At 31.4% G+C, this 22,681-nt stretch overlaps 3 protein-coding genes across 9 annotated transcripts; all 3 read left to right on the top strand.

Annotated features, from left to right (window-relative positions):
• Positions 1 to 3,141: 3,141 nt before the first annotated feature.
• On the top strand, positions 3,142 to 6,022 carry LOC100781581 (ferritin-3, chloroplastic). Its single transcript, XM_003544260.5, has 8 exons — positions 3,142 to 3,648; positions 4,541 to 4,624; positions 4,708 to 4,768; positions 4,864 to 4,951; positions 5,160 to 5,221; positions 5,358 to 5,423; positions 5,526 to 5,589; positions 5,694 to 6,022. Exons 1-8 carry the CDS (start codon positions 3,326 to 3,328, stop codon positions 5,741 to 5,743), a joined length of 798 nt encoding a protein of 265 aa, XP_003544308.1. The 5' UTR covers positions 3,142 to 3,325; the 3' UTR covers positions 5,744 to 6,022.
• A 5,322-nt stretch (positions 6,023 to 11,344) lies between these two features.
• On the top strand, positions 11,345 to 14,019 carry LOC100800492 (phenylacetaldehyde reductase). 3 transcript variants are annotated; one of them, XM_003544851.5, is made up of 6 exons: positions 11,357 to 11,572; positions 11,693 to 11,865; positions 11,943 to 12,128; positions 12,228 to 12,390; positions 12,976 to 13,162; positions 13,649 to 14,019. In XM_003544851.5, exons 1-6 carry the CDS (start codon positions 11,464 to 11,466, stop codon positions 13,791 to 13,793), a joined length of 963 nt encoding a protein of 320 aa, XP_003544899.1. In that variant the 5' UTR covers positions 11,357 to 11,463; the 3' UTR covers positions 13,794 to 14,019. The 3 variants fall into 3 exon arrangements, with proteins under 3 accessions (XP_040864890.1, XP_006596437.1, XP_003544899.1); XM_006596374.3 differs by having other exon boundaries at positions 11,348 to 11,865; XM_041008956.1 differs by having other exon boundaries at positions 11,345 to 11,865; positions 11,943 to 12,390.
• Positions 14,020 to 15,075: 1,056 nt separating this feature from the next.
• LOC100782124 (transcription initiation factor TFIID subunit 15b) lies at positions 15,076 to 20,938 on the top strand. 5 transcript variants are annotated; one of them, XR_005888245.1, is made up of 8 exons: positions 15,076 to 15,237; positions 15,319 to 15,397; positions 15,548 to 16,199; positions 16,531 to 16,681; positions 16,778 to 16,859; positions 18,742 to 18,950; positions 19,034 to 19,116; positions 20,700 to 20,938. XR_005888245.1 is itself a non-coding variant. In XM_041008957.1 (6 exons), exons 1-6 carry the CDS (start codon positions 15,150 to 15,152, stop codon positions 18,854 to 18,856), a joined length of 1,167 nt encoding a protein of 388 aa, XP_040864891.1. In that variant the 5' UTR covers positions 15,076 to 15,149; the 3' UTR covers positions 18,857 to 19,312. The 5 variants fall into 5 exon arrangements, 1 of the variants encoding a protein (XP_040864891.1); XR_005888243.1 differs by having other exon boundaries at positions 18,742 to 19,116; XR_005888246.1 differs by lacking the exon at positions 19,034 to 19,116.
• Positions 20,939 to 22,681: the final 1,743 nt, after the last annotated feature.

Here is a 22,681-nt window from a genome sequence, read left to right on the forward strand (position 1 = left end):
TTAAAATGAATTCATCCATTTAAGTATGAATGTATTTATTTGTAAATAATTTTGTGAGTTAAGCTTTTCTTATACCTTATTAAATAAATAATAGATATATTTTACAAATTAATTAAGTTTAGAAAAAAAAAAATAGTTCTATGAGGTATTATTGTTGGCGCATTTGTAAAATTAGTATTAATGTAGTTAGTAATGTGTAGTAAATTGGTAAGTATTAACCCATAAAATGGTGTAGTGACGTAAAAATCCACTGCATTTTCTTTGATTCCTTACGGTTACACATTGTAAGTAAGATAATCTTTAATTTAATGAGTTGGAGCACAACCTTATTATTTAACCCATGAAAAATAAAAGTAAATCGATGAGTATTAGTTTAACTATTGAATACTACGTATATATTAAATTTTAAGTAAAGACTATAGAACTTCTATGTCCATTTTAGCTTTCAATGTTTCTTTCGGGTCACAAATTTTTCTAATAATTGTAAGTTCCTTAACTTTTAACTTTGTATATAATTCTTTGAAACCATACTTGGTTTATTTCATAAAGTATATTTATTGCTAAATCCTTTTGTAACCCAATAAAAGATTTTAAAAATATGTAACATATTTGATTTGGCCTCATGAAAAAAAAGAAACACTGACTGACTTAAGCTGGCACCCACCGATTGCCCCTTTCATGTTGGGGTGATGACAAAATGGTACCATTCTAGCCTAAAAATCATCAACGGAACAAACTAGTTAGGAATCCTTTATTTTTTTCAACCTAATCCCTATTTTGATCTTGAAAAAAATATCTTTATCAATATACTCTTTCTTTTACACATTTATGGCTACCCAAAAATATAATGGAAAATAGCTATATAGTTAGGACTCATAACAAAAATAAATAATCCATTCACCCGAAAACCCATGTCAAGCACTAATATCTTTTTGTTTCCCTCTTATAATTGGTAGTCAGCTTCTATTTTGTACGCATTTCCATGAAGCAATCGGTTTGTCCATATATACCATTGGGAGCTTGTAAAACCACGACTAATCTGATCCATAAAGGAATGAGTAGGATGTCGTGTCGATGAAGAATTCTAAAAATATTTCATTCTTTTATAGGATCCAGCCAGAATTTTTGTTTGTGAATTCTTGGTTGGAAACAAAAAAATTCAGTTGTGTTCACCAAGGTTAGCCTTTTTTAATGTCTTTTTTAGGATCCAGCCAGAATATTTCATTCTTTTATAGCCTTTTTTATGCTTTTCTTGATATTCAATTTAAACTATATTTTCATGCTCTCAATAATAATAAAAGGAACATATTTTCTTTTAAATACCAAGGTTATTTATTCACCTAATTAAGTTGGAAAAGTGGCATAATTATAAAAGTATAAGCTGAGACATAATTATGTTTCATTTATTCTTTTGTTTCCACCTTATAACAAGATATCTTCTATATATCTAACAAAACCACCACCGTTATTGTTTTAAATATATATATATATATATATATATATATATATATATATATATATATATATATATATATATATATATATATTTTGTTAAAATTATTTACATCTTTCTTAAAAGAAGCTATTGATAGATATATAAACACTTATTCCAACATTATTTTATCTTCTCTCTTGAATTATTATTATTTTTTGTTTAATTGTAATTCTTCATAAGGAGTTTACTACATAAATAAGAATTTCAATCTAAACAACATGTGATTTAGCTTATGGAAAGCTTAATGTCAGCTACTATAACTACTATAAAGACTAGACAAATTAGACAATTTTAAATATTTTGGTTCATTTCAATTTTTTTATTCTCTTAATATTGTATTTAAAATATTACTTTTAGTAGATGTTAACATTAATGAATAAGACAATAAAAGATGGATTTATAAAATGTAGATACTGAAACAAATAATTTTATGCAAGAGTATTTGAGAATATGCCTTGAAAAAAAAAAAAGAGTTCTTGAAAATATAATTTACTCATACATTATAAACTTATTGCTTATTCATCATGTGCTTAAACTTCTAATTAATGCTTAAGCATGATTTTACCAAAATATACAAAAATTCCATAAGAGTGTGTTTGAAATTCTTTTATTTTCAAAATTTTGTGTTTGAATAAAAAAATTTAAAATTATGAGGGTGAAAAAAATGAATGAAAAAAAAATAGATATGATTGATGTGAAGACGGTAAGACAAGAATTTTAATTTCTCACATTTTAGAAAAAATTGAAATTTCAGAATTTTAGTTATTTAAAATTTTGTTTTAAAATTTTAAAATTTTAAATTCTTAAAAAAAACATCCAAACAATAAATTTTAAATTATAAAAGTTTAAATTCTTTTAATAAATTACTTTTTTTAATTAAAATTCTGTATCATACGCAAATTTATAATGGATTATTTGAGAGATTAAATGTCAGAATATTATTTTGCTGTGTAATAACTATGTGAATGTAAACACCAAAAAAATTACAATGATAAGCTTACAGTGTACAGTTCAAGAAAATCACGTTTAAAACTAACACATTAACTAATAAAATAATCTATTTTAATATACTTTTTAATCACCACTATTTTAAGTAATTCACTTATTTAGCCGTACGATGCGGATCGATATCTATTTTATGTAAGTACTCATTACTTTCTACAAAATTCTCTTATCTAGGAAAAATAAATAAAGAAAAGTACACAACTAGTAAGTAAGGAAGGAATAGAAAACTGCTTGTTCGCATTGTAAAAAACGAAAAACAAAAATAACAACTCATTTTCTTCTTCTTTTTTATTTATTATGACAAATAGTTAACATTGTATAAAAAAAATGATATGATATAATAATTACTCTTTGCACAGAAAAAGTGTGACCATGTCGGTTAACTATGATAAATGCGGATCGTATTCGAGTTCCTCTGCGTTTTGAAAAAAAAAAAAGGAAAATCATATAATTTTATCTTCTGTAAATTAGTCATTACGTGATAAAATAAAAGTTAAACTAAAATCTATTGAAAAAGTAAATGCAGAATTCGTGATCCATCCAATATTTTTCCACTTCAGAGGAAGAAGGTTATATAGTAGAAGTGAGAGGAAAAAGTGACTTCATAAGTCATAACTAGAAAATCTTATTGTTACAGAATTATCGTTAGTTAGTATCAAATAATCGTTCGGAAAAGTCCGATGAATCAATTCAATTCATAAATAAAGTCAAACTAATCTGAACGGTCAGTTATTCTCTAATTACTAGTATTAGTACTAGCACACTTTACGTTCGGTTGCACAATTTGCTCCAACACTTTGTGTTTCTCTCTATCTTTTTCTAACCATGCTCTTGGGAAGTTCTTCATCCATCTATGTCTCGCTCTCAGATAGAGCAAAGCTTGTCCCTTCTCTGTCTTCCTCTGCACCCTTTTTGAATTCTCTTAATGGTTCTTATGGTTTGAGGTTCTTCTCCAAGAGAAATGTGGGTTGTGGGGTTGTGGCTAAGGTCTCTAAGGAGGCTGAAAACCAACCCATTTTGGGTATAGCGTTTGAACCTTTTGAGGAAGTGAAAAAAGAGCTTCTTGTCATCCCTTCAGTGCCCCATGCATCACTGGCTCGCCAAATGTACACTGATCAGTGTGAGGCTGCACTCAATGCACAGATCAAGTGAGCTTCCTATGGTTTCTTGTTTTCCATTCTATTACTTAGTTAGTCCTTTTTCTCATCTCTCTCATAGACATTTGACATGGATGCTAGTTTTGCACAGTTATTAGGATGACACAATCAATGATAAATATAATGGAATGCTTCAGAAACTATAAAGTTTGAGTTTTTTTATTTTTAAAATATATATATTTTTCTTTTGTTTGCATGTAGAAAATATTTCATCAAGCAGCATGTGTCTCAGCCCTTACCATGGTAGTGTATGCTTCGATGATGAATGATTGTGGAAAGACTATTATTTTTTAACAAAACTTAGATGAAGTTCTATATGTGTTTTAGGTGTTGTTATTTTATTAGAATTAGAGTTTTATTTCGTTGTATGTTTGGATCGATTAGTGTACAACAGACGAATGTAACGAACGTGAAAAACAGAAGCTATTCTTCTTAGCTTCTATGTAGGTATTTTGTGTACTGGACGTGAAGAGAGATAATATGATCCACATTTTCTAATATTTTTCAAACATCACTCGATAAATTGTATAATAAAGATTTTCATTAAATGCCAGCGCAGATTATCGAGCTAAAACTTTAATTTTGACCAAGGAGCAACACTAAAAAAGCCTATGAAACTAAATCTAAGTTATATCATTTTTTTTTCTGTTGTGAGAGGGTTAATTTGAGGAACACAAGTGTTAATTTGTAGGGAAATTCTATGGTACACTTAGAAATTTAAGGGTTTGGCACTGACAAGCTCTGCATCCTTGTCTCTCTTTAAACACATTCAATTATTGGCCAAAAAACAATCGCATTAAAATCTTTAGATTTCTCTGGGTACTACAGCAACTCATCTCTAGTTCATGCAAATATCTTATGCTATTTTTTTCTTTTGATTCAGCGTGGAGTACAATGTCTCCTACGTGTATCATGCCATGTATGCCTACTTCGACAGAGACAATGTTGCTCTGAAGGGATTGGCCAAGTATTAGCCCTAAATCTCATGTTCTTTTGTAATTTGAATTTTATTATGACCTCGATGCTGGTAAATTACACACAATTTTGCAGATTTTTCAAGGAATCAAGTATGGAGGAAAGACAGCATGCTGAGATGATGATGGAATATCAGGCATTTTGCTATATCATTGATTCTTATATTTCATACCAATAATTTTCTAGCATTCTTTTTATTAATTATTTTCATTGCTGATGATATTACACCAGAATAAAAGAGGAGGCAGAGTTCAGCTGCAGTCAATGCTGATGCCATTTTCAGAATTTGATCACTCAGAAAAGGGTGATGCATTATATGGTAAGTTTTTTTTTATAAATATATATATATATATATATATATATATATATATATATATATATATATAATAAATATTGAACTTTTATTTTTATTTTTATTTTTACCTTGGTTTGCTCATCTTTCATGAGTGTTGTTTTGTTCTATTATTCGTGAATTTGAATGGTTTCTATGATTATACTTACTATTTCTGTCTCGCCCTATTTCGCAGCAATGGAACTTGCATTATCTTTGGAAAGGCTGAATAATGAGAAGCTTCTAAATTTACACAGCGTACGTCACTTCTATAGTTCTATTTTCTCAGTACTTTTGTGAATTCAACTCAAACCTTTTTAATTCCACTACCTCCCAATGGAATCTTACTATGTTGTTGAATGCCAATAACTAGTTTTTATCACTATATATGCAGTTAGCAAATGAAAACAATGATGTGCAATTTGTTGACTTTCTTGAAAGCGAGTTTTTGGTTGGTCAGGTAAATCAATGTCCAGTAGTGTGATTCTTTCTATTGCTGTCAAGAGTAGTTGAGTAGCATGGGAGAAACATTGTTCTCATTAATTTCTTTTTGTTGCTTAAGGTGGAAGACATTAAAAAGATCTCAGAATATGTGGCCCAGTTAAGAAGAATGGGAAAAGGACATGGTATAATATATGTTAACTACTTGCATCTTATAAACCAAACGGTTGATTCATATTCATATACTTTGTGGTGAAATTAAAGTATTTTATTATTGGTGGACCTGCAGGTGTTTGGCACTTTGATCAGATGCTCCTTAATGGAGGTGTAGCTGCATGATATTTGTCTACAATATTGCCTACTAGCATTTAAGCAGAAAACATTTATGCCCATGAACTCATACATATTTTCACCAATAATTGTCCTAGTTTTTTTTTTTAATTATCATGTGAAATCTTAGTCAAGTCAAAGTAGTTAGGTTGGGGTTAGTTTTCAACTTGAGTAAACCTTGAATCTCAGTAAATTTGAGGCTTCTGCTCGTGCATAAATGTGTTTAATTATTTGAACAAAGAAGCTATGGTAAAATAGATGGTATATATTACTCCAATCTTAGATGCATGATTACCGATGCCAAATGCAAATTAATGAAGCTATTCACTGAGCATGAACTCACAATCTTTTACTAACTTTTATATATATATATATATATGTGTGTGTGTGTGTGTGTAGAAAATCCAAGTAGAGGTTATAATTATAACCATATCATGCCAAAGAATGCCTCACGTCTCAACCCTGCCCCTTCAATGATGTTAAACGACCGAAAATTCTAAACAACGATCACTTCAAGTGCACTTTGAATGGTTCACTTACAATTTATAAACTCCAACAAATCAATGCAGTAAGATTGCTAAAGGTAAATTTTAGTATAGCGGTGGAAATTTACATAGTTAATCTGAAAAAAAAAAAAAAAACTGCATGTTTTTGTTGTTTTTTTTTTTATATAAAATTAGAGTAACTGCCAACAGAAAAAATATAAGCATCTATGTTGACACTATTAGAACCAAAAGAACGCGTCCTTAGCCAAAAGAACTGTATATAGAAGACCAGTTTTTAAGCTAATGGCACCATGAGTTTTTACATATTATATATGATTAATGGTATATTGAGCATTGTTAAAATACTACTTAATAACTAACATTAGCACATCTTTATAACGTATGGATTGCTCTGATTCATTACCGATGTAATGACAGTAAAAAATAAGATATGGAGGTACCTTGAATCGTGAAACGGAGTCTTGGGAAATCTTCAATTATTGGCCATAGTGAAAGTATCTGTTTATCATAAAATGAGCAAAGTAGGGGAAGAAAGAGACTCGAGAGATTTAGTTTAAAAACCAGTAGACGCTGAAGAATTCAGACATGCTCACACCTTAGAAATATAAGGAGCTTAATCTATTAGACACATGTACGTTATTAAGTCTAAATAACTAATATTATCAGTTAAAATTATAAATGTTAATTCGTGGTTAATATTAATAATTAGCTAGTATTAATCTACAAACTCTGACAGATAGATCATACATGATGCTACTAGAAATTATAAATACTGTTCAAGTCTAAGGTTAACTTGTGAAGTAACTCCCAAAATAAGGCTACCAAATTGAAAGCTAAATCAGATATTACTCTATCGTGGTCCACACTAGAATTAAAAAGAGCAAAATGAAGATGAACTCCATTGCATCCTATGGAATCATTAATTAACTCGCATCATCAATACGAAATTTTGATTCTCATAACCAAGAAGAAAGGAAACAAGGAAAAATTTGGGACGAGGGAAGTGGGTATATGGTGTGCATCACGAGTCACGAGAATTCTTATTCAAAAACATAATAGTAACTAGAGAAAATTGAGAAGTAGGAAAGTGAAAATAGACTTGGATTGAAATAAGAAAATTGATTACAGTGTCCACGCGTGGCATAGAATATTCTAGGAGACAATTTTAGCTATCTTTTAATAAATTGGCATGGCTGAACAATTTTTGTATTTTAAATTTCACTTAATTATGTTTTTTTGTCCCTAAAACTTGAAATAAATCTAGTTTTTGTCTCTCAAATTTAAAAAGAATTATTTTAATCTTCAAATTATATATATATATATATATATATGATTTTAGTCTTTCAAATTATTATATTTACAGATTAAAAACAGTTTTGAAATAATTATTTTATTCCCTCAAATTTAATATTTACGAACTAAAAATGTATTTTTTTTTCAAATTTAAGTGATTAAAATGATCCTTTTTAAATTTAAGAAATAACCAAAATCAAATTCACTCTAAAATTTAAAAACTAAAAACATAACTAATCCTTTAAATTTCTTAAATGAGTTAATTAAGTTTGTGAATATCCAGCATTCCGTTTGTGCCTTTTAAAGGCAAAGCTACTGCATGGAGAATGAAAGCTGATTTGACAAAGAGAAATATTGTGCCCAAAAACAAGAGATATTTGTGCTAAAGAAGATGCAACTACACGTCATTTTATGTATGTGCTCACGCTCATTTTCTGAATTATTTTTTATTTTTTATATATACGTAATCTATAAATCAATGTTTTTAAGGTGGGATTAGTGATTAAACATGTAAATATACTTATTCAAGACAAGATTCAATGGTGGTTTAACTGGCTTTATATTTTTTAATATTATATAATACGTTAAATAATATAAGAATATAAAAATAAGGATTAAAAATTATAAATTAATATAAATAACTAAATTATATGATTAATAAGATAAAAGTAATAATCTTGTAAAAAAGATAAAATTAATAATAATTGATACTAATGAGAAATATTTAAAATATGTATTTTTGTTTGTCTTAAAATATTTGAAATTAAATTAAAAAATTAAAAATTAAAAATACCAGTTCAAAATTTAGTTTTCTACACCGATTTTGCACTGGTTCGATTAGTTCTCATGTATTCTGTGACGCTCTGATTTTTTGGAGTTACTAAAATATAGTTACTGAATCATTCACCAGATCAGTTCTCAATTGAACTGGTTGGTCGATTTGATTTTCAGAATAGTACTAATAATACACCTATACTTATATATTGTTCAAAAATCATTACCTTTGCACAAGCATTTTGACCCTTCTCACAGCTGGTGTCTTTTTCCAAGTTAGTGTTTCCAAACACTGAAAATACAAAAAAATCATAGACAACATAATTTTTATGAATCATCACTAAACTTAAAGTCATAAAACCGGTTAATCCACTTTACTTTATATGGGCTAAGGCCGAAAAACACACATAATGAAAAGCTTATAAGGCCGAAAAATTCATTGAAACCTATGAGTTAGGACCAACCCATGAGCCTTGAATTTTAAAAAATTAACTCACCTTTTTTTAATAAAAGTTTAAGAATTTCTTCTGTTCATTATAAATCTCTCTTAAAAAAAATAGTACATGAATCAATAATATAGTTATTTATAATATTTTAAAAAATCATATTGAAACTCAAATTATTATTATTTATATATGAACTATTATTATAAAATTAGATTAATTACTCATTTATCCTTCTCCATACGTATACTATTTTTTATTTTTAATTCTTATATTTAAAATATACATACATACATATATATATATATATATATATATATATATATATATATATATATATATATATATATTTTACTCCATGTATTTTTGATTTTTTTTGTCAAGAGTGTCTTAACTAGCACTGTTATAAGATATAATTTTGGCGATGTAAAACCATAAAATATTTTATGATTCTTGACTCACCCTTGCTTAGGGATAGATTGGTAGGTTGATCTGCAAAAATAAAGAAAAAAGTTTTTATCTTTTATTTTATAAAATTAACCAAATTGACAAATTTAATTGAACAACATAAGTATATCAATTACTTATCCTAAATATGATTTGCATATAAACTTTTCAATCAGTATTAGAGGAATTGAATTTATAAAATAAGATGAGAACAATATACAAAAAATTTTAAAAAAAATATAAAGTGAAAAACCGAAGCCTAAACACTTAATATTATTTCTATATTTTTTAAAAAAGTGATATATGTGTAGTGGGCTGATAAGCTAACTTGGGGTTGGCAAGTTAAGCAAGGTGGATCAACACTAATTAACGAGTTGAATCACTTAATGTATCTTATCATTTTTGGCAAGTAGGACGAACCAACTTGTTGAGCATCATTTTTACATTATGCTATTCTATTCATCACGCTTCTTGATCCCTTTGATGAAGACAAACAAGTTTGGAAATTCACCTCAAATGATTCCTATTCTATTCAAAGTGTCTATCATCATATCATGAATTCTTTGTTGAGCAATGATCATCTAAAGGTTCAAGGTAATCGATATTTAATCTAGGAGTTAAATGTTCCTCCAAAAAATAAGCATTCTATGTGGCATTATGATATATATATATATATATATATATTTGCCAACTTGCCTAGTCTTGCCGGATTGACGAGTTAAGCAAGGATGGTCAACACTAATTGGAGAGTTGAATCATCTCGTCCATCTTGTCATTTTTGGCAAGTGAGACAAGCCGACTTGTTAAACATCTTTTTTACATTCTGCCATTCTATCCATCCCGCTTCTTGATCCCTTTGACGAAGACAAACAAATTTGAAAATTCATCTCAAATGATTTCTATTTTGTTTGAATTGTTTATCCTCATATCATGGATTCTTTGTTGAGCAATGATCATTTAAAGTTCAAGATAATTGGTCTCTAATCTGGGAGTCAAATGTTTCTCCAAAATTTAAGCATTCTCTGTGGCATTTTCTTAAACATTGTTTGTCAACTTCTGAAAAACTAATTTCCAAAGGTGTAAGTTACCCTCCTAATTGATGTTTTTGTTCTTACCCTTTTGAAAATGTTTATGGACCGTGATCAACTCCAAAAACCATTCAATTGAAAGTTACAAAGAATTTATGTTTGATTTGCTTCTCCATCTTTAACATCAAGAAAGAACCAAGATTATGGTTATTCTTTGGAGTTTGGAAAAATTGAAACAATAAAGTGTGGGGCAATATTGATTCATCTCCAACAATAGTAGTCTCCCAAGCTCTTCAATATTTTTCAAAATGGCTCTCAGCTCGCAACAAAAGCTCATTTGTAATGCCAACTCCCATTGCAGCTCCTACCTCATACATGGTCTCCTCCTCCACAAGGCTTTATATTAAATGTAACATAGATGCTGCCATGTTTAAGGATCAGAACTCTTTTGACATTGGTTTATGTTTGTGGGATGATTTTGGCACTTACATCAAGGCTCGAACTCAACTTTTTCCAATAATTCCTCAACCTCAGGAAGGAAACTTAGATTTTTGCTCTCCACCAAGCCATTCAATGGATACAACAACTCTAGTTAACAAATGTTGTCTTCGAAACAAATTACAAATTGATCAAGGACAATATCAAATATGTAAAAAAGGGACACAATGTTTTCCATGCTTTATTAACCAAGTGTAAGATATCTATATCACTAGCTTCAAACACTCATATGAGTTTTGTAGAGAGACATATCAGTATTATTGCTCCCAACTTAACTAGGACTTCAATATTTCATGTTAGCTCTCATAACTTTATTTGTATTCCAACAAATATATTATCAACTATCGTTAATGGTATGATTTTGTTTGCGGAAGAAAATATAAAAATTTATTACTAATTAATTAAAAAATTTGGTTAGTATTCTTAAAAAAAAAATGGCTAGTATATTTTTTAAAATAATTCTTATAAAATTAACAACTTATTATTCAAGTTAATAATATTGAAGGAAAGTGTAAAACTTCACTGCATAGCCTATTGTATGTAAAAATAACTTAGTAGATTTATCATGAGAATTTCAGATTGGACATAAAACACTCGAATCCTCAAGCTACTAGCTGTAGCATATTAGTACACTAGAACAACAACAATAATAATAATAAAAACTCGAGGTTGTTACAACACACAAAAGAGTAGTTTATCTATCTGCAACAGCAACAGGGTGACAGTGACACTGTCGTAGGATGGAGAAGGTGGTATGTGTGACCGGCGGCAGTGGCTGCATTGGTTCATGGCTCGTCCATCTCCTCTTGGATCGCGGCTACACCGTTCACGCCACCGTCCAAAATCTCAGTTTTTACAATCCACACTCTTTCATTCATTCATCATTTCATTATTATTATTACAACTCTCACACAACACAACACAACCTTTCTAAATTAATTTGCTTTTCCTTCTTCTCACTAACAACAGACGATGAGGCCGAGACGAAGCATCTACAATCCCTCGACGGAGCGTCCACACGCCTCCGCCTCTTCCAGATGGATCTCCTCCGCCACGACACCGTCCTCGCCGCCGTGCGCGGCTGCGCCGGCGTCTTCCACCTCGCCTCTCCCTGCATTGTCGACCAAGTCCACGACCCCCAGGTCTTGTTTAACCAAAATTCTCTTAAATCTTTAATCTTTTGAGGATTTTGCATGACCCCATTTCGGTTTCAATGCAGAAGGAGCTTCTGGACCCGGCGATTAAGGGAACCATGAACGTGCTCACGGCGGCGAAGGAGGCAGGGGTGCGGCGCGTGGTGCTCACTTCCTCCATCTCCGCGGTTACGCCGAGCCCCAATTGGCCCGGTGATGTTGCCAAGACGGAGGAATGCTGGACCGACGTTGAATATTCCAAGCAAAAGGGGGTTAGAGAGGGTTTTCAATTTTTCATTTTCATTTTGTTTGTTTTTTTTTTTTTTTCTGGGTGTGTGTTAAGTGTTTGTGTTTTTGTGTGTGTGGAACAGTTGTGGTATCCGTTGTCGAAGACTTTGGCTGAGAAAGCTGCTTGGGATTTTGCCAAGGAGAATGATTTGGATGTTGTGGTGGTAAATCCTGGCACTGTGATGGGTCCTGTTATTCCACCAAGGCTTAATGCAAGCATGGTCATGCTTGTGCGCCTTCTTCAAGGTAATGATAGGTGGCTAATCAATTGCTTTTTTTTTTTTTTTTTGCAAACATTACTGCAGAAGTGTCTTTGATGTTAATGGGAATTTTTAATTGCTGTGTGAATCAGGGAAGTCCTAAAAACCAAAGTATCCAAGAGCCACCGGCAAGAAGAGTTAAGAGTAGATTGCATGATTTTTTTTAGCCATGTGAAAAGGGGTCGAGAGAGACCAAGAAAGACATCTAAGGAAATTATTAAAAGGGATCTTATGATGAATAGTATAATAAAAAATTTGACTTTTAACTGAGCCCATTGACTGTCAAGCAATCTATGTAGCTGACTTCATCTAGTAAGATAAAGTTATTTTTGTTGTTACCAAAGTATGCAAGAATGTTGGTCATGGTGGAGATTCTTTTTTATAAGCTCTGCTAATGGATAGTACGTTTGTTTGATTTTGCTATAATCTTTTCATAAGTATTTTGCGCTCCACCAAGTGTTAATTGTTGTTGATCCAAATACTAATGTTGAACAGTTTATAAATTATTCCCAACTTATAATTTTTTGGGGGGTTACTGAGAATTTGTGATATTTACTATGTTGTGTTGCAGGCTGCGCTGAAACATATGAGGACTTTTTTATGGGATCGGTCCACTTTAAGGATGTAGCATTGTCACATGTTTTGGTGTATGAGAACAAATCAGCGGCTGGTAGGCATCTGTGTGTTGAAGCTATCTCTCACTACGGTGACTTTGTGGCAAAAGTTGCTGAACTTTATCCAGAGTATAATGTGCCTAAGTAAGTAAGCTACACACTTGATAGATGCATTGGCAATACTATGCAATCATCTTTTGGTAGGTAATTAAGGAGTTAACGATGCTGCTGGATTCTTGAATGAGTTGTTGAAGAAATTCTTATTCTTATTTGAATGCCAAGCAATTTGGTTCATGTGTAGAGCAATGGTTTTCAGTCATGCACTAACTAATCTATCTTGTTTGCCATCAATCTTCTTCTGGTTGTGGTTTCTTATGAGTTATGAACTGTTCTGTACCCTAGATGGCTTTTGCTGCAATGGATAGTGCATGCTGTAGAGTACACCTTCCATTCTTTCTCAAAACATTCAAAATGAGGAAGTGATTAGTTAGAGTAGCATTTGAAGCTGAGTAGTTCTTTTAGACTTGTCTGTATGTTGTTTTCATAATCAAAATATCAGGTTGATATAATAATGCTACTAGTGATCATTAATACAGAACTTACTTTGTACTGTGTCATCTTCCCTTAAAGGATGCAACGAGATACCCAACCGGGATTATTGAGAACAAAGGATGGAGCAAAGAAACTGATGGATTTGGGTTTGCAATTCATTCCAATGGAGAAGATTATTAAGGATGCTGTAGAGGATTTGAAGAGCAAAGGGTTCCTTTCTTAAATGATGCTGCTGCTATTTAGAACTTGTGTTAGAGTTATATTAGAGTGTAGATTTGTGATGTTTGCAATATGAGCACTTGTGACACAAAGTGTGTATAATTTGTTTCCTCAATAATGCAAATTGAGGCTGACTCAATATGTATTGTCAATATGTTACTACTTTTTTTCTTATTATTATTAATAAGGAATAAAAGCTAGAATAGACGGGGAGAGGTTAAGGACTTGAATATCACTGGCTCTGGCTCTCATGGACATTTCCAACATTTTCCATAACATTTCTTCTTGCACTAAACACACAAGGAATTGCATTTCACATTAACTGTTTGTAATTATAATCATGTGCGAAATAATCTAGGAATTGAAGATACGACACCAGGAAATTGCAATATATTAAATTTTAAAATTTATAGGACACTTTATAAATATAATATACTGTATTACATTAACATGAATTTAAAAATAACATTAATTTTAAATCATGAGCAAATTCATGATTAAAAATAACATTATGCCTCATCTTATTTTTAGTTTTAAGTTTTGTTCACTTTAAAGGAGAATTTTTGTGGAGTTTTATTCCCAAAAATTTCAATTCGAATCCTCATTCCTTTCTGCCTGTATTTTAGGCTTAAATGTAATTTAGATCTTTCTTATTTTAGTTGATTTATAATTTTTATTTTCAATTTTAAAATTAAGACATTTAATCATTTTATTTTAAAACATCCGTGATTTTAGTATTTTCATTTCAAAATACAAATATTTAGTATTCCTATTTTAGAAATTTCATAATTTTGATTAAATTCTCAATTTTATCTTCATTTATTTTTTATCTTTTGGTCAAATTATACATTATTTAAGGTACCATTAACAAATGGTGTAATTAATTATAAAGTAAGAAATAAAGCATGTAAAATTAAAGAATAAATCAAAATTGTAGATTTTTTAAAATATGAAAATTAAATTTGTGGATTTTTTAAAATATGAAGACCAAAATTTTATATTTTGAAATAAGCAAATAAGTAACTGAAATTGCGGATTTTTTAAATTAAGAAAATTAAATCTTACAATTTTAAAATAGAGAAATTAAATTTATAGATCAAATAAAATATGAGAATCAAAATTACATATAAGTCTATATTTTATATAGTACTTTTACTTTGTTATGCAATGTGAAACTAGGGGTATAAAGTGATAGTGAATTCAAATTGATGCAAACTAAATTAATTTGTTTTTATGTTTGAATAATTGAACCCACATTAAAATTAAATATTTAAGATCAGTTTCAGACTTTCGGTTCCCTGTAGTTGCACTTGTACACATACAAGTTCTCTTTCGCTCTCTCTTTCACCGGAATCGGATCATGTCTGGAGCGTACGATCAAGAGGGCGGCTACGGAGGCGCTGGATACGGTCATGGTGGTCGAGGAGGTGGAGGATTTGGTGGTCGAGGTTTGCAATATTCTCTCTATTTTTCTTCCTTTTCTTTTTCTTCAATCGTAAAATGCCTTAATTTTATTTTCATTGCAACAGGCGGAGATCGTGGTGGACGAGGTGGCGGCCGCGGTGGCGGAAGTGGTAGAGACGGAGACTGGCGTTGCCCTAACCCAAGGTTTGAGATTTTACCCTGCCTTTCGAATTTTACCTTTCTTATTTTCTGGAAAAATATTGTGTTTTCAGTAATTGGAACTGTGGATATATTATACACCTGATGATTCTTATGTTTATGCATTTGATTGGAAATTTGGTATTATTATTATAGTTGTGGGAATTTGAACTTTGCGAGAAGGGCCGAATGTAACAAATGTGGTGCTCCATCTCCTGCTGGTGCTAATGACCGTGGGGGAGGTGGTGGTTATAATAGAGGGGGACATGGTAACAGTCGTGGGGGTAGATCTGGTAATTTTGATGGAGGAAGAGGTAATGGCTATAACAGTGGTAGGGGTAATAACAATGGTGGTAGAAGTGGGGGAGGCAATAGAGGTGGTTCATTCAGTGGTAGTCAAGGTTTTGATGATGGTGGTGCTGGTGGAAACTACCCACCTGCGTACAATTCTTATGGTGGGAATTCAAATTATGAAACTGATGCGGTTCCTCCGCCTGCTAGCTACGTGGGTGGGCCTGCATCTTATCCTCCATCATATGGGAGTAATGCTGGTGGTTATGGTGGCGGCAACAATATAGCTGATGCACGATATGGTGGTAGGTCAGGGCCACCAGTTGGAAATGACAGTGGTTATGGTGCTGGTAGTCAAGGTGGATTTGGTGGAGCTCCTGCTGAGCCCCCTGCTAAGGTGAAGCAATGTGATGAGAATTGTGGGGATTCCTGTGACAACTCTAGAATCTACATATCAAACTTACCACCGGATGTGACTATTGAAGAATTGAGAGAACTTTTTGGAGGCATTGGACAAGTAATGTTCTGATCTGTTGACTTCTGCACCAGCTCTATAAAGAGAGTTATTTGTTCTTTGAGCTATGGTTTGCATGATAATGCCCTTTTTCAGAGTAAATTAACTTATTATCCATTTGCTCACTGAGCAATTGAGCATGCATGTGTATATCTGCGAATTCTGCTTTATTTACGCAAGAAATAGTTGACCCCCTGGCTTCCTGAGCATATTTGTTCATTTCTCTTGGGGACTCCAGAGACAGAACATGCTATAGATTTTGATTCCTGTATATGTATATCTGATTTTGGCAATGTGTCAAGCTTCATACTCACATGTCTTTGCAACTGTTTAGGTTGGAAGAATAAAACAGAAGAGGGGGTATAAAGACCAGTGGCCTTGGAACATAAAGCTATACACTGATGAGAAAGGAAGCAACAAGGGTGATGGTTGTCTTGTCTACGAAGATCCTTCTGCAGCTCATTCTGCTGGCAGTTTTTACAATAGTACTTGATCTAACTGCTACTACTCTCTTGTTTTTAAGATACTTATTGTTTATCTTCTATTATGAACATGCACTTACCATTGATCTTTCATTGCAGATTATGATTTGAGGGGTTACAAAATAAATGTTGCAATGGCAGAAAAATCTGCTCCAAAAGCTCTGCCTGCATATAACCATGGGTATTCCATTATTTATCATTTTTCACATTGATGTTGACTGCGTTTATTTTGTCAATGAAAATGACTGCTCTTGAAATATTTAGCTGTAGCAGTGTCAGAGTCAGTATGTAAATGCTGTGTGATTGTTATTTCAGTGTTTTCTAGGTTCTGATTTCCTCTTTTAATGATGACATAGTAGTAGCATATTTAGGCTGCACGCGCTCCACCACCACATTTAATAATAATGATAACGATATAAAAAAATATTCATACCAATTTTCTGTATAACCTTAAAAGATTATGCATAAATATATTCATTGGGTTGATGCTGGGATTCATTTGTTAGAATTTGAAAAAGAGGTAAACAATATGTTTTAGATTCTACTGTTTGATTCTTTTGGGGGTTAATATTTTCCTCTCCCGTTTTTATTTTTTGGTCAGGATGCCCTTGAGCAGGTTAAAAATCTTATTTTTCTAAAATGCATATGAATAAACCTCATATTTTCTCTGGATTACTGTTGTATGCTTAAAAATCAATAAATCTTATTTGAATATTTATTTTTTCTAAAACTTTTTAAATGATATATCCTAAAAAAAAGCTACACCCATAAAATGAATTGATATATCTCAAGAAGAACCTGGCAGAGTAGTAGAAGTGTAAAACATATTTCTGTGGTGTCACAGCATTGATTGTTTGACCTCCTCATGATGTCGAAGTGTGGAGCATCATGGTGTGTTTTAACGGAGTAGAAACTGCTGCCTGAAATTGCAGCTGCTACTTTAACCCCAGCAGTAAAAACACCACTTTGTCCCTCTTTTGTTTTGTATTTTTTAGTACATTTTGGTGATTTTTGTTGTCTCCTGCACTCCCCCCTCTAATATGAATGATCCAGCTATGTGTTTTTTTACCAACTCCTAAAACAAGGGTTTTCTGGCCAAACTTGTCCTCTTTCCAGCTGCCCCAGTCTCTGCACTCAGGACTCTGTGCTGTCACCTCTGTTTTGCTTCTTTTAATCATTTTCTTTCTCATTAACATCTTTTACCCATTCCAAGCTGATATTTATTTTTATTTTGGTGCATAGATGGCCTAGTGTACAAACTTGGTAGACAATTGTTTTTCGCTATGTGTTACTCTTTTTTATTTGCTATTTGCTCTTCTTTGGCAAGTTCCCGGAAAATGTTGTTTTATTTCCAGCCATGTCCATTTCCCTGCTTTGATATTGCTCTGTTTGATTATTGACTTGGTAAATATGCCTTAAACTAATAGTGATGCGTGTCAAAAAATTTATATAATTAATGATGAATATATCTTTAATTTTGGGTATTTTTTTTTAGCAATTATGTGTGGACAATTTAAATTATTTATGGTGTCCATAAGCTTTAGTATAGCAGACATCCCACCAAAGAGTGTTTTTGGGGTCAGTAAGTAGCACTATCTGGGATTGGCAACTATGGAACCAGGCATTTTTATTATTTAAAAGTTTATATAGTTATACTATTAACTAGAAATCTAGTGTCTCCATTTGTTGTGATTATTGATTTGATTAGAATGCCTAAAATATAGATATCAGGTGATGGCTGATTAATCTTGTTATAAATCTTTGAACTTGCTCATTATTTTGTTGTGGATGTCTGTCATTGTAAGTGGGGAAAATCACATTGGAATAGTGCCTGAATGAGACACAAAAAATTACAATAGATTAATGAAAAGGCTACAGTTGATTTTTATTCTAGAGGTTGAGTTGATTAGATTGGGATGTATTTTTTTTTGCACTATAACAGTTTTGAAGGTAATTATTGACTATACAAATGACTTTCCAAGTTACAAATAAATGTTGGTGTTTACAGATGAATGTATTAATTTTTTTGTTTATGTTTAACATTATTTTTGAAAATTCTATAGGGGCAATAGGGGTGGCTATGGTGGAGATAGACGCAGAGACAATTATAGAGATGGAGGCAGTTCTGGGCCTGATAGGCGTGATAATTACGGTGGGAATCGATCACATCCATACTGAGGGCTTCAATAGTGAACATTTTATGTACTATGGTTTATGGTCTGAGGAATTTGTTGTATTCAGTTGGCTGGTAACTTGAAATGGAAGCAAAGAGGTAGGTTGTTCACTTACTTTTAGCAAGACCTCTTTGCTCCTTCTGGTTTTGTTTGTCACTCGTTGGTGGATTTTTAATTTTAGGCAGGGATTAATTTGAGCATGTGAATGTTTTTAGAGAGGCAAGTGGTAGTCTCCAAGCTGCCGAGGTAGTTTGATTGTTTCTGGTGAGTGCTACTTGCATTGGAAACATGCTCTATTCTTGCTTAGAATTTGAACATCGTGTCATTTTGTGGATAAATGCTTGAATCCCTATTCTCTAGCTCGTCCCATGCGGCATCTGGTTCAATCAGGTGGTGGCATTAATGAAATGTTTTATGTTAAGTCATGCTTCATGTATCAATAAATCCCAAGTTGAGAATATTTGAGCTGTAATTTGCTTGCTTCTTTTCTAGAAAAAATTGTTCCTGGCTACATGTTGGCAGTGTTGCATTTAACCTTAACACATATAATACAAGCTGTACAATCATGTATTTTGCAAAAGTGTTATATGCTTAATTATCCTCATTTTGAGGAGTGCTAGCAACACATTTATATCTAACACATTATCTACTATTAATTAAATTTTATTTGAAACTATAAAATAATGAGTGGAACTCATTAAATAAGAAGTGAGATCTACAAATTTTTGTGATTTTCAATAAATTTTAACTAGTAATAGTGAATGTGTTCAAAAGAAAAGTGTATTGCTAGCATTTCTCGTACATTTTTTATCCCTTTAGTTTGAATTATGTGTGATTTTGGTCTCGATTTTTTTTTTCTGAATTAATGAAGTTTCTTTATTTTTAAAATTAAACAAATTTGGTCTTGTTGTCTATTTTCTTTTACTTAAAATCTTTAAATTATTATTTTTTTTGTTTGCTTCATCTTTTTAAAATAACTAACCATCCAAGAGTTTTTGAAGATTTCTTTTTATTTTCATATTGCCTATTTGAATCAGGTTTGAACCATTTATAACTTAAGCTAGCAAATAATATCATGTAATGCATGAAATCCTGGGCAATTTGTTTTATCTTCTATCAAAATATGAAATACGAATGCTGATTATGCATACTGCATGGTGAGCCTCTAGCTATGGATGTTCATAGCGGTATTCTTTCGAATGTTTAATGACTAAGGTCTAAGGACAGTTGCTAGATTTTTTTTTTGGTGGTTTTGCTTATTGTTATCATTAGCAAAACTTTCCTTCCGTAAGTTGAATGGTTATGTACGTTAGATCAATTACTTGCCCGTTTAGTTTCTGGCCTATGTATGGTTTCATAGGTAGGAAAACCTTAGTGTTCTGATTGGATAAAAAAATATGCCGTGTTTGGCCTTGTTTCGTTCTGATTGATCCTTGCAGGTAGCCTGGAATTTTGTCGTTTGTGCTCTAAGGTTTTGTAATAAGTCAAAAATAAAGGGTCAATTAGTTAGTAATTAGATAAGATTAGTAATTAGTTATGATTAGTATTTTATTTTAAAAAGATAATTAGATAAGATTAGGAAGTTATGATTAGGATTTTATCTTAAACAATTAGATAAGATTAGGAAGTGAGTATAAATATCTCTATGTACTCATAGAAGACATTCAGAAAATAAAATTTATTTAGTTTGTTTCCTCTTTTGCTGTGAGTAAAGAGTGAGTGAAGTTCCGTTAGAAATTTATTTATAATTGTAACAGGTTTCATAGTGTTCCATTAGTGTTCTGATTTGATTAATAATATGTCATGTGTTGGCCTTCTTTGGCTCTGAATCTGATTGATTCTTGTAGGTAGCTGCCTGAAATTTTGTTGTGCCATGCCAGAGTTTGTTTGCTTCGTGGCTAAGTTATTGCATAGATTGAAGCTGTAGTAGTAGTGTTAAGTTTTGTTCACCATACGGAAGTGTAGATAGATTTTGTTAAGATGTATGTTCTTATTTATCTGTTAGTTCACAAAACCGTTCTGTAGCAAGAAACGAAAGCTACTGATTGTTAAAAAACATTTATGTAATAATTGATTATCCGGTTAATGTTATGATTGAATGAGAATTTGATGTGCAGCAAAATATTTTTTTCGTTTGACAAAAATTGATTTGGGCATGTTTAACCCTAACCTGTGATTGCAAAGATCGTTTGCCACGAGCCAAGAGAAATTGATAGTGAGCCATGTCTTTATATCAAACATTTGATATAAACTTACTATCGTAGTACTTATATCAACATCTGACGTATATAGATCATTACCTCTCCAAATAGTGTATTTTTAATATGATTTGAACAAAAATACTAATATATTTTTAACACTTTTTTTTTTTATATATAAAAGGAAATGGAAACTACTGAATGATGGTGCCCGGGTCCTCTACTGCAAAGTGTTTTTATAGCCTCTATTCAACAGCTCTGCGAACTCTCTTGTTTGCATCTAACGGTCGAGAATAAAACAAACAAAGTCATACAATGAAAGATAATAAAAATGTTCCAACTTAACAATATCCTCTCTTTTTTTTTTTTTGTCTTGTTTCAGCCAATGGCCTCATTGAATACCATTTATGCCTCTTTTGAAACTAGTTAATGCAAAGAAAGAGAATTTGAAGAAGGCCTACGATGATCTCCTAACTCACCCATCTCTGCTTTGCATGTTCCCTATCTCATGATCCCAGCTCATGACTCATTTCATCTTGGTCCACAATAAGAGATTGCTGTACGGTTTTGTTGAATTGCAAGTAACAGAATTGTGGCTATTGTTTTTTGGTGGCAAGCACTGAAGCACATCACAATTGTGTTTTTCCTCGTAGATGGTTATGACACCTTTGGGATCCATTATAGCTCTCTCAAACATGTTTACAAACATTTCATGTTACACTAGTGTACTTGTAATAACTCCTCAGAAATTGAACATAGGACATGGTACAAATTAGAAAGCAAAATAATTCATGGAAAAGTTCCATACTATACTGATCATTGAGAAAGGTGTAGGTTCTTATACAATTGAAGGCTGTATGTGTTAGCCAAACCATATTTCCAAAGAAAAATAAATTGAAGAACAAAACATGAAATCTCAAGTTGAGTGCACAAAGTTGTTAGAGAGAAAAAATTATTAAATGCTCTAGATTATCATGATCTCTATTAATCTCCACATGACACATAGTTGAGTGTTAATATTTCTTGTGAATTGAATAACTTAAATATGTGTTATATAAAGATTTATTGAGATCATATACATGTGTTAGTCTTGTACTACTAAATAATTTTTCCTAAAGAAGCTATAAACACACGCCGTAAGAAATAATTTGGACACTAAAATTAAAAGATATACTCACCTTATTTAATGAAATCATAAAAAATTCAACTAGTAATAAAATGTTTTTAAGATACACGTTAAATGTTAATTTGAATATTTGTAACAAAAAAATTGCATTAAAAAATCACTTACAATTTAATATAAAAAAGGGAATGAAACTTGCTCAAATTAAAAAAAAAGTAAAAAATGAACTAGATGACTTAAAAAAAGAATAACTAGATAATCAAGTTGTTATAATAGAGAGAGAACATAAACCATCAATCTAATCTTCAAGATCTTCCGCATAAAAAATCCCTTCAATCCTCTTAAATATCAACTTAACCCTCCTAATCTTCAACTATGGTTTTCAATATATCAAACCGTTTTACAATAAAATCATTTTCTTCATTCAATATTAAGTTTTTTTTTGCAAAAAGAGATTTCGAATTAGAAAGAAGTGATCCTCACGAATAATTACAAACATCTTACAATA

Source organism: Glycine max, chromosome 14 (assembly GCF_000004515.6).
Source record: "Glycine max cultivar Williams 82 chromosome 14, Glycine_max_v4.0, whole genome shotgun sequence".
NCBI classification, from domain to species: domain Eukaryota; kingdom Viridiplantae; phylum Streptophyta; class Magnoliopsida; order Fabales; family Fabaceae; genus Glycine; species Glycine max.